Here is a 12159-nt window from a genome sequence, read left to right as displayed (position 1 = left end):
CAAATAAAAAAAGGAGTGATATATTTCCGAGAAATTATTTTTATTTTATTATCTTATTTCTGAAATTGAAATGTATGCATGACACATATCATATAGAGCACTTCGTATCTTTGAAATAAACTGGGGTATGTCAAGATATGGCTTCTCTGTTAAGCTCAAATCCTAAGCAAAAGTTTGTGCACAAGTAAAGTACCTCACATACTGTCAGGGACTATATGAAAGCAAAAGTAAATGAGCAGGAGAAGAAAAGGGTCGGGTTCGGAAAATGCGGCAAAGAACCCCGACCCATGAAAATCGAATTCCGACGCAGTATCATGGTGATCGAAACAAGAAGTAATTGTGCTGAGGAACAATATGAGTGAAGCCATTAGTGCAGATGATGCTCAAGCTCCTAGAGCGGAACATTAGCTTCCTATGGTTGTCATATCACAAAGAATGAATGAATTACAATACAAAGGACACTTCATTTAGTCCCAACAGGAAGGACTAATTTCTCTCTGCAACATCAAATCACTTCAATCTTAGAGATCTTACAAGAAGATTAAAAAAAACAAGCAAGAGACGGGATCACGGGGCATTAGATCCTCCAACTCCAACAACAATCACACACCTTGAGAACGGCAGAAGACGGATCACGGGGCATTACATCCTCCAACTCCAAGGACAACAGCACTTCAAGAATGGCTGAAGCTGGTGGTGATTGGAATGATGATCACCAGGATAATCACCAGCAGAAGTATAAGCCCGATGCACATCCACTTCCGGTTGCTCCTCTGGTAATCCTTCGCGGTCTTCAGGTCCTTGGTGCCGTCCTTGACGTAGTGTGCGGCGTTCATCACGTGGTGCTCGATGTCATCCATCTTCTCGCCCTGCACCTCCACCATCACTGCCATGTCCAGGAACACCTGGTGCAGCTCCAGCAGGCTCTTCTCCACCTCCTTGGCCGCGTCATATCGGTCCTGGATCTCCACTACTGTCTCCACCACCTTGCCCCTCCCGTGCTCTTGTGCCGCCCTGCTGAGATGCTCCTCACCTCCTGATGCGGCGAAAGCACTCAAGTGTTAATCACATGCAATCAAGTAGCTATATTTTGAGAAGATCTAATGCAAAACTTAATAGGGTGGCACGAAATTAAACTAAACAGGCGAACAAAGGCCCGATCAAAGACAGCAACCAGACTAATGCAGAGTATCGCCCATAACCAGTAAATCAAATCTCATTCATGAGAAGTCCTTCATCCATTGTTAAAGAATGATCTACTGTCAAACAAAACTCCACTATAATTTGGCCTAGTATTAACAAAGATTTTACTGAAAACCCTAAAAAGGAACTTATCTCGATTTGATCTAATAGCAAGTCAAACGGCCAAAATTCTTCTGCCCCCTTTAAATTTTATAACCGAAATACAAAATTAATACATAGTAGGTAACTCGTAGTAGTTCAACCACCAGGCTGAAAGAGGGTTTCGATACGATTTGCTTCACTGAACCAAATCGCATTAATTCCTCGCTCCAACTAGGCCGTGTTAGAATCAGCTATAGCATATGACAAGACTTCCACAATATTAACTGCATACGATATAAATCCTAAATGAACACGATGGAAACATGAGCACAGATCAAACCCGAAAACCTGGACTTACTTACCATTAGAAATGATCTTCTCAATGACCTCCTCATCCGGGTACTCCCCGGTCACCGTGTAATACCGCCTGCCCACAGTGTCCTTATACTCGGTCATCATCCTCTGCCTCAGCCCCTGAAACTCCATCATCAGCTCCTTCAACTTCTTCCTCAGCCCATTGGTCACTGCCACTCGGGTCCGATACATGGTGGTCCCTTCCTTGCATCCCGAGAGTCTCTTGTTCGCCGCGTTAGCACGGTCCATCTCCTCCAGCTGTGACCGTATCGCCCTCGCCTTCTTCAGGACCGCCATAATGTCCGCGTTGATCCGGCTCCTGAGGGACTTGAGCGCCTCGGTCTTGTGGAGGGTCTTGCTCTCTTCGTTCAATTCCTGGAGCCGGCACAGGACCTCACGGATCTGGCCCATCTCTTGCTTCACCTTCTCCGCCTCTTCCAGGAAGAGCCCCATGTTGGTGTCCATCTGGGTTGTAGACGCCGACATCTCGAGGTCGTAGTCCGGGCCAGCCTCAAGGTCCTTCATGGCTTCCTTCTTCAAGTCAACGTAGCTCATGAAGGATTTTGTCATTAAGTCGTTCATCTGCAAAAACAAAACCCAGTTGAAATTAGCTTCTCATGATACTCAAACATCCATTTTTCGGAAAAAGAAAAACCAAATAAACGCGTTCTGCCTCTTGAGTTTTGAGAGAAAAGAAGCTGATTCAGGAATTTGGGAGCAAAACGCGAAGAAATGGTGCCTAAGTGCGACTCGCAAGTAGCTTTATGTGAATCGGAGTGCGAATGTGTGATTGTTCCCAACTTTAGCCAAGAGGGTTTCGTTTGTTTCTAAATTTTCTTCAAGCAAACAATCGGGTGCAGTTCAAAAGAGTAAACTTTCGAATCAATTTGTGAGAACAAGCAAACTCTTACCTTTTCTCAACTAGCAGAAGATCTGGAAAAACCTGAGACCAGCAGAGAGAGAGAGAGAGAGATTGATGGCGATGGGAAGAATCAGGTGATGGGGCGTTTGCTTTTATCAATTGGGATCAATTGGGATCAGGATCAGCAGTGAGTGTGTACCGATTTTCAATTCGTAAAGGAGAGAGAGAGAGAGACAGAGAGAGAGAAAGTGCTCGTCGTGGACTAGCCGTTGAGATCGCAACGGCTATTTGATTTCGACAGATTTTGATTTCGATCGCATGATTTATGTCCTCGGATTCTCGGTTGACGTGCCGGGTCCGAGGACCCACTTCTCTCTTGGATCTTGGATCCCTCTCCCTGTTCTTCTTATCAAATTTTAAGGGCGCCTCTTCCTTTTTGCTTTGCAAGTGTTTCGGAACGTTCTTCTTCGGCTCATTTACACGTACTATCCAAATATCAAGACTCGCTTATTCGGAGCCGGGCCATCATGTTTCAGATTATCAAACTTGAGAGGCGTATGCTGTGACATTATTGTGAACAGAAATATGGATAAGAATGCTATGATTTTTGCATTTTTTTCGCCAGGTTTCGTGAGTGATACGGGCATTAGACAGAACCCGGTTACGACATTTCGGGCATCTGCATTACTACATGTACAAAACATGCACTCGTTCGGGAATGAAGAAAGTGAACGGATCCCTAAATGACGTTTGTTGTCAACTGGATTCTTGTTTTTTCCCATGCTCCCAAAATAAGCTCGGCAAAACTCGAAAATGCAACCAACATTCAACACTGATCGCATACATTATGTAATGGAATCAAGCAGACTCGATACTGCGCTGTGGGCACCGAAGTTCCAAAGAATTTGCCTGGGAAAGAAACGATCTTTTGAAGTCAAAACTTCTACATTCTCCACCATAATGTCGTTTGACCTCACCTCCCCACGCGAAACAAGAGAATATAGTCCGTTCCTTCTTTTTCAACGTAAACTGCAAGTAACCCTAAACACTACACTTGGGTAATAGCAGTAGTGTAACGCATGGTCAATATAAGAGACCAGAGCCCAAATGTTCCCGCAGGGCAGAGAAGGGAAAATCATATGAACCATCAAGTCACAATCAAATACAATGTCAAACATCTCATCAAACATTTTACCTATGAGGTGCCGCTACTTGCCAAATATAGCTTACCATCATGATTTATGTGAGGTAAAAAACAGACATCAACCCACCAGTAGATACTGGTGGGTTGATACTGGAAATGTTCCCGCAGGGCAGAGAAGGGAAAATCATATGAACCATCAAGTCACAATCAAATACAATGTCAAACATCTCATCAAACATTTTACCTATGAGGTGCCGCTACTTGCCAAATATAGCTTACCATCATGATTTATGTGAGGTAAAAAACAGACATCAACCCACCAGTAGATACTGGAAAAATCATCCGGAAACTGTTACATTCAAGATTGTAACACCATGACATTCCTAGCTACTATGGAAATCATGTACTGGGTTCCTTGACTTCCTTCTTCCCGGCTTCTTCATCTTCTTGTTTTGCAGCTGCTTCTGCCTCACCAGCACTTGACTCGCCCGGCTTTGCAACTTCTTGATAAGAGAAGACCACACAAACATTCATCCATAAGTAAAACAGCAGCCAACAGGAAAATTTTGCATGAAAATGACCATAAATGTCTCTGAAAACAACATTGATTGACGTTGCAGAAATCGCATATGAAGAACAGGGTCATACAATTCATCATCAAAACAATTCGTAAATAAAAGAAATGCAATTCTATGTCCATAAAAGAGAACATCATTACCTTCATCATCACTGTCTTCAAAGTCCTCAGGCATGTCATCACCCATTCCCATTCCCATTCCACCAAATTTCTGAAAATTGCAATCAGAAATTAGTTAACAAAGTCGATCAAGATCTACCACACAAAATTCAAAAGGTCAAAAATATCCTACCGAGAAGTCCATGCCCCCGAGATCCAAGTCACCCATACCTATATTATTCAGAAACAGTCAAAACATCAGTATTTACCAACTTAAACCCATCTAAGATGAGGAAACAAAGCGTTGATGAATTTATACCACCACCAGTGTCTTCATCTTCATCCACCCACTTGTCCCAGTCTACTTTGACATAGTGAGGGGGCTTGCCATCTCCTCGCAACAGCTTTTTCCACCATTCTTTCTCTGCCTTCTCCAATATGCAGAAGATGTTCCTAACTCCAATATTGATTTTACTCTCCTAGATAAAAAGAATGAAAGAATAGCACATAAGAAGCAATAATAACTTTATTTCGTGGCTTGGCATCCCAATACCTGACAGTTAATGCACAATTCGCCTTCTAAACTAATCAAGGAAGCTTCCAATATAGCAAACAAGAGCAAGTGAGAGAGAGAGAGAGAGAGAGAGAGAGAGAAAGAGAGAGTTTTAATCGCTCAGGTATTATGCAGTGATGTCCATCAACCAACAACGGCAAAGAAAATTGTAGCGCACTAAAGCAGCTTAATATGGCAACCATTAAAAGGTTGAGCTAAAAGCAGCATCCAGATCACGGCCACATTTGAATGAAATGCTGAACAGATGCATAAGAACATATGCCCGGTATATAATGGAAAATGAATTATAAAAAGCAATTACAGCCTCCTTACCTCCACATCGACCTTATCAAAAAGCTCCAGTTTCAGCTCATAAGGATGGTTTTCAGCTCCAGCCTTGGCGGAAAAGGTGAAAATGCCATCTGGCTCAAGATTGACCTTCGCATCCTTTGCGTCTGGCAGAAGCACTGTAAGGAAGACCTTGTCTTTCCTCTGCGCCCACTTCAATTCTGGATGCCGACTACAAGGTTGCAACAAACTATAAGTAGAGGTCAATCGAAGAAAACGAAAAACAGACAAATTTCAACAACTCATGCACGGTATACGAATCCCAATATAACGGAGTTAACCCAATCGCCGAAGCCGTGTGTTATAAGCAAATAACTCCCCAACAGTTGGAGATTCAATTACACCTAAGAGGTCCATATACAAAGCAAGCTAAAGGAAAACACCACAGAGGCTTACTAAAGGGACCTAGACCCATAAACCCTGGCAGGGAGAAATCTCAGCAAGTCCTTTCACGCACTCCACCCGAATCAGCGCAGACATCCAGAAGCAGGACCGCTCCCACAAAAAAAATAAAAATTAAATCTACCGCTTCAGAGAAAAGTAATCCCAATTCCCATTATACCAAGTACAAACAGCCTACCCACATCATTGCGTAAGCTTTAAAAAGGAAAACAAAGAGAAAAAAACACAAACTATAAGTAGAGGTCAATCGAAGAAAACGAAAAACAGACAAATTTCAACAACTCGTGCACGGTATACGAATCCCAATATAACAGAGTTAACCCAATCGCCGAAGCCGTGTGTTATAAGCAAATAACTCCCCAACAGTTGGAGATTCAATTACACCTAAGAGGTCCATATGCAAAGCAAGCTAAAGGAAAACACCACAGAGGCACACTAAAGGGACCTAGACCCATAAACCCTGACGGAGAGAAATCTCAGCAAGTCCTCTCACGCACTCCACCCGAATCAGCGCAGACATCCAGAAGCAGGACCGCTCCCACAAAAAAAAAAAAAAAAATCTACCGCTTCAGAGAAAAGCAATCCCAATTCCCATTATACCAAGTACAAACTGCCTACCCACATCATTGCGTAAGCTTTAAAAAGGAAAACAAAGAGAAAAAAACACAACCATGTCCACAAAACAAACTACCGCTCCAGAGCAAATTAATCGCCTTTCCCATTTTACCAAACTGCCTGCCTAAAATTCCATATCATTGCCAAGTTTAAAAAGGAAAACGAGAAAAGAATTTAAAAAAAAAAACTTTTCGTTCTCCAGACACAACACGTTCAGTCAAAAAAAAATACAAGCCCTAATTAATTTTTCCCCTCGCATCAAGCTCAATCCACAACCGAAACCGACGAACGTCGATCAAAAACCGCAGACAGTCCAACCAGACGCTCCGATCATCGGCCGGAGCAACGCGCCACGGAGCACGCGGCGGACGCCGAATCGGCGACGCGGTCCGAGCTAAATAAGAGCTAGGGCTGAAGGGATCCATACACGAGGCGCGCCCCAAAGCGGAGGTACCGAGAAGGAAATGCCGACGGAGGACCCGAGAAGGGACGAAGCTTACCTCATGGTTGGCCCGAAATGGAAAGCCGGAGAAAGAAACCCTAGGAGGAGCGAGCAGCAGCAGCAGCAGCAGCGGCAGAAATGCAGCGCGAGCGTCGTCACTTCCCTTCTGCCTCTCTCTCTCTCTCTCTCTCTGCTCAGTGCTTTTATGCGCTGCCCGCAAACTTCTAGTACTTTCTCAAACGCACTGGGTCCCTTGTGTATTTTTTTTTTTTTTACTGGGGGCCGAACCGACGGTCCCCGTGCCGCCCCCAACGCTCGAATCGACGGTCGAAATCGATCGCGGCTCCGTTTTCCAGAAGAAAGGAATAATTATGTGCTTTGCTTTTAGGTCGCCGTGCGTGGCGCCCGTGGTTTGGGCCCTTGGTGGGCCCAATAGCTCCTGGGCCTTGAAAGATTACGAGGGATTTTCGTCGGGATGCTTTTCGTTTTCTCCAAGCAAAGATAAAAATTAAAAAATTGAAAGGATTTTTTTCAAGGGAAAAAGCTACCAAAACCATAAACTATGCCTACTGCGACACATTTACTTCACACGTTTTTGGGGACATGAAAAACCCCAAACTTATATTCATGTGACACATTTACCCCAAACTTTTTTTTGTGACACTAAAAACCCCAAACTTATACATGTATGACACATTTGCCCTAAAATTATCTTTTTATGACACTAAAAATCCCCAAACTTGTCTCATGTGATGCATTTACCCTAACTTTTGAGGTAATTGTGTCACACGGATATAAGTTAGGGTTTTTGGTGTCATAAAAAAATATTTTTAGGTAAATGTGTCACATATGTAAAGTTTGGAGTTTTTAGTGTCACAAAAAAGGTTTAGGGTAAATATGTCATATGAGTATAAATTTGGGGTTTTTGGCCGCTCTTTTTCTTTTTTTAATTGGGTCAAATATGTATTTTCTTGTAAAATTTTGAATTGATGAATCGTAAGACAAAAAAAGTTGAGTGCAATATAGCTAGACGGCCCTCGAAAATCAAAGCACCGCATCTTTCTCGATATCTCTCCTAATTTGAGCACTATTTTTTCGTTTCAAATGGCACGAATGATAACTATTCTGTTTCTCTGTTTTTTTATTTTTTTGTTTTTGGGAATAGGTTTGGAACATAAATTCATTTGGTAAAATAATTTCGTTTTTTTTTATTTCTGGGACAAAATTTGGCCCAGAAATAGATTTAGAATAGAAATAAGGATTTAAAATTTTCTATTTTTGAAAAAGAAACAGAAATAACAACTCTCTTTTATTGCTCACCCTTGCCGCCGCTTTCGCCGCCCGCCACAATCAGGAACAGAAATTTAAGAATAACCTATCAATGGAATTTCTATTACATGAACAGAAAATTTGTGTCATTATCAAACGCTACTTTTTACTCAGAAACTCGTCCGGGAAAAAGAAATAGATTTTTCTATTTCTAATCGGAAATAAGGTCGGGGAAGAGAAATATTGTCATATGTGCCCTAATTGCTTGGCTCTAGCATAAGCTCAATGGAAAAGGCATGTGAATGCTCATAATCATGTGCTTGTAGTACAAGCACAGCCGTCGAATCACTTGCTATTCGAGATGAACGATGCTTGGCATGCCGCGATTAGGCGCAAGAGCCGGGGTATGTGGAACGGGCCATCGTGAACGGCCCGATGAGAATTCGTCCCATCATTCGGTATATCGATTTCGGCGGGCTGTCACGAGTGCGCCCGGGATTGCTCGCTCCGTTAAGATTTGGGGGAGGAAAAGGAATTGGGACGTGGGTGGGCTTTTTGGGTAGGCAAAGGAGAGCATGAAAGCCCAAATACTTCATTGAACTGGGCACCAACTTGTCCAATCGTGATCTAAGCAGACTCTATTGATGTGATAATTGAACTTGATTTGATGATACGGTGCGTGAACAATGTATATAATAAGGCCTGTGTGGAAAATCCCATCGACAAGAGATGTAAATAATGCTTGGACAAATATATGGTGCACATCTTTTATTTTATTTTATTTCAGGAACAAGCAAACGTATGTACGAGTACAAAATTTAACGTCGAATTAGATATGGATCTGCCATCTAGTTTTTATCCATTTTAGTTCTAAGCTAATGCTGTTATGTGTTTGATGTTCTACTTAGCTAATTGAGATGAGGACTAGAAGAGCAACTTTGGTTTTTCTTATTTTAGCTCTAGCTACTCTATTTCCACGCTACGTATGCTGTGAGAATATGCCAATTCATTTATCAGGACATGTTAAACCAAAGGGAAACGAACGATGAAGTAAATCAGAAGACGTTAAATTAGAAAGAAGTTTTGTTTGCCAATCTCTCTCTCGATTTCGACCTCAATATGAGATGGTCGGCGGTGGACGACCCTCGTGGTCAGCCTCGAATTTGAGTGATCAACCATTGTGGATTCGTGTGGGGGGAGAGAGAGAGAGAGAGAGAGAGAGAGAGAGAGAGAGAGAGAGAGAGAGAGAGGAGTTGTGGTTAGGGGTGACTGGTTTTCAGGTGACCCGGTTCCAACCCAGGAATAGGGAACTAGCCCACCTGAATTTGGAACCGGACCGGACCAAACCGACTGGTCCGATCCAGTCCGGTTCTTGGGTGGGCCAATGGAATCGATGGCATTTTCATTTGTAGAGCTTCTTGATCATTAATCCCGCTTCTCTTTTGATGCATATAGGTAACAACTGCACGGTTTATACTGAACAACAATAAATCCAGACACTATACGTGAGGATATTTTTCATATTTGTACACGCATTTCATGTAGGTATTTCAACGAACACACACAGTGATCAATTCGAAAACGAGATTTAGACGTAGCATCGAAAATGATGTACAAAGAATGGGAAAAAAAACAGAGCATTGGATATTTACCTTGATAAGATGCATTTGCGATCACGATTAGCTAAAAACAAAGAAAGAAAGGGAGGTGAGAGTCAAGACTCAAGATGAGACCACAAGAGGGAGGCGGCGAGCGAGAGGGACGCGAGTGACACAGGCGAGAGGGAGAGTTGAGAGAGCGTAAGAGGCGAGAAGATGAAGAATGCGATTAGGGTTTGTGAAAGAGCGAGGAACGCGAGGCTTTCAATAGGAGACGAGCAGAGGACAAGAGTCGTATGTGTTTAGGGCTCTTTACAGATCTGTAAGAGATTTAAAAGAAAAAATCGATTCGATCCGAGTGGACGGTTTCACACGTGGAACCAGAAACGGATTGGTGCCCTCAAGAACAGCCCGAAATCAGCCAATTCAGTCTGGTCTGGGTGGTTCTTTTTACACACCTCTAGTTGTGGTGGGAGGGGTGGTGGCATGACCATAATGGCTATGACAACGAGGAGGCGGTGGCAAAACTATATGCACTACTATCTACTACGGCCTACCCCATTTAAGAAAAAACTTAATTACACAAACTCTATAATTCGCATGATACAACAATCTTATGAAAGTGCGGGAGCCAAAATCGGGTTTACGTACTTCTTCTAGGCACCTATAGAAGTCTTGGCTAACTTCTATTGCTCGGGTTGATTTGACATGGCAGGACAAAATCCGGATAACATTTTCTTCTTTCGAATTTCATATGTCCTTCAAACTTGCACGAAAATGATGCATACCCATACACGTACGACGCAAAGCCTAGGATGTTACACTAGGCATGGAACTGTCGATGATCTCGCACGACGACAAATATTCGCACGATGGTGTCGACGACGTGAACCGAATCATATGCATTAAAGGGCATAAGAGCGTGAAGCAACAAGATTCGTAATGAACTCCGCGACATCGCATGCACGTGCATATGGACAAGACAAGCACAATCCAACCCGCGAAGACAGGCGCCTCTCGATCACAACCGATTCAGATTCACTTATATTTCATCCAGAACCAGAACGAACGAGAGCGAGAGGAACGTGTGATTGCAAAGCTTGTGATGGAAATCGACCCAAAATTTATGTGGAAGAGGACGTTTTGTAAGGTCTCTCTTTTCGCTCTTCTACGTTGTTTCATTCGACGACAGCGAGGGCTCAGCGGACTGGTCCAACCCCATGCAAGTGCCCGCCAGATTCGTCGCTTCGGAGCAAAAGAGCAACGCAACAAAGGGGCTTGAATAACAAAAGTACCGGACGCCATTCGCACTTCTTTTGTCTGGGCAAAGACAAACCGGGACCAGTATATATGACGTCGTATTTCCGATGATGATTGCTAATAATGCAGTCCGGACGTCACACGTGACGTCTGTAGATCGTTTATTGCGCGGATCTGTACGTGCCGGTGATTTTCTATGATGGAAATGTTCGGAATAATATTGCTTGAGTTATGTATGGACATTGGATTTGTTTTTTTAGGCCCGAAAACGATGGAAATTCGTGGAGATAATCTATTTTACTAGTAAAGTTTTTTTCTTTTTTGGAGCGGTACTAGTAGAGTTTGATCGCAGGTCAGTTCTATATAAAAAAATGTTAGAAGTTATTCGACTTGATTAGCCTTTTTCTGAAATTTTTTTTGAAAAAAAAAATGAACTCAAATTTTCCTATCAAGAGCCAGTGAGCCACACCACCATGTACAAATAAATCAATATTTGGACCGCATTTGTTTCACGGAAAATATTTTCCAAAAAAAAAATTTTATGACGTATGGATTGCTTAGAAAAATGAATTAACGGAAAATATTTTCCTAAATCAATGAAAAAGATTTTTCTGCCGAAGCTCAAATTCAAGAAAATGATTTTCCTTTAAAAAATCAGGAAATCAGTTTTCAAAATATGACTAGATTTTGGTGTATGGACAAGGAACTCTGCACTTGGACACAGGAACCCCAATGCTCACTCCCAAGCCCCTTGGCAACACGGTCGAGACTAGATGTCAGGGCCGGGTCCATCGAGGCCGGGCCCGAGACCTCGACGTCCCAATCCGTTTCCATTTGGGCCATGCCCAAAACCCTAGCTGCCACACCCGGGTCCATTGAGGTCGGACCCCGACACTTGTACCTAGGCACCCGACTCCCGAGCCCGAGTCCATTGAGGCCTAAATTCCCTGCGTGCGTGCCCCCAGTCCATCGTGTAGGTCCAAGACCTCAACGCCTGGTCCATCAAAGTTGTGCCCATGACCTCGGTGGTCATGCCACTATCCTAGCGCCTAGGCCCAAGTCCATCAAAGTTGTGCGCAAGACCGCAGCCAACCACGCCTGGGTCCATCGAGGTCAAGCCCCGAACCCTTGGCACCTGGGACCAGGTCCCCAGCGTGGACACCAGTACCGGAGTCCCATGCCCGGCCTTGATTGACCTTGGCCCAGGCGCTGGTCGAGGTTCCGGTCCTAGGCTTTAGTATTCATGGGTCAACCTCGATGGACCCAGGCCTAGGTGTTAGGGGCCTGGCCCCGACCTCTATAGACACGGGCCGAGGCATTAGGGAGCCGGGCACAAGCACCTAATTCTCAAG

At 43.5% G+C, this 12159-nt stretch overlaps 2 protein-coding genes across 5 annotated transcripts; both read right to left on the bottom strand.

Moving 5' to 3' along the window:
* Window positions 1-392: 392 nt before the first annotated feature.
* On the bottom strand, window positions 393-2687 carry LOC115673502 (syntaxin-related protein KNOLLE). Its single transcript, XM_030595694.2, has 3 exons — window positions 2550-2687; window positions 1647-2220; window positions 393-1036 (listed from the first exon to the last, which is right to left on the bottom strand). The coding sequence occupies exons 2-3, from the start codon at window positions 2218-2220 to the stop codon at window positions 675-677; spliced, it is 936 nt and encodes a 311-aa protein (XP_030451554.2). The 5' UTR covers window positions 2550-2687; the 3' UTR covers window positions 393-674.
* A 1131-nt stretch (window positions 2688-3818) lies between these two features.
* LOC115673503 (uncharacterized protein OsI_027940) lies at window positions 3819-6891 on the bottom strand. 4 transcript variants are annotated; one of them, XM_056314848.1, is made up of 6 exons: window positions 6739-6891; window positions 5207-5393; window positions 4643-4799; window positions 4514-4551; window positions 4363-4432; window positions 3819-4147 (listed from the first exon to the last, which is right to left on the bottom strand). In XM_056314848.1, the coding sequence occupies exons 1-6, from the start codon at window positions 6741-6743 to the stop codon at window positions 4044-4046; spliced, it is 561 nt and encodes a 186-aa protein (XP_056170823.1). In that variant the 5' UTR covers window positions 6744-6891; the 3' UTR covers window positions 3819-4043. The 4 variants fall into 4 exon arrangements, with proteins under 4 accessions (XP_056170823.1, XP_056170824.1, XP_056170821.1 ...); XM_056314849.1 differs by having other exon boundaries at window positions 3819-4144; XM_056314846.1 differs by having other exon boundaries at window positions 4640-4799; window positions 6739-6890.
* Between the last annotated feature and the right edge of the window lie 5268 nt (window positions 6892-12159).

The sequence above is a fragment of the Syzygium oleosum genome, unplaced genomic scaffold (genome assembly GCF_021117445.2).
Source record: "Syzygium oleosum isolate NSW1041296 unplaced genomic scaffold, Sole_v2.1 Sole_v2.09, whole genome shotgun sequence".
Lineage (NCBI taxonomy): Eukaryota > Viridiplantae > Streptophyta > Magnoliopsida > Myrtales > Myrtaceae > Syzygium > Syzygium oleosum.
This window is presented reverse-complemented; position numbering and strand designations above follow the sequence as displayed.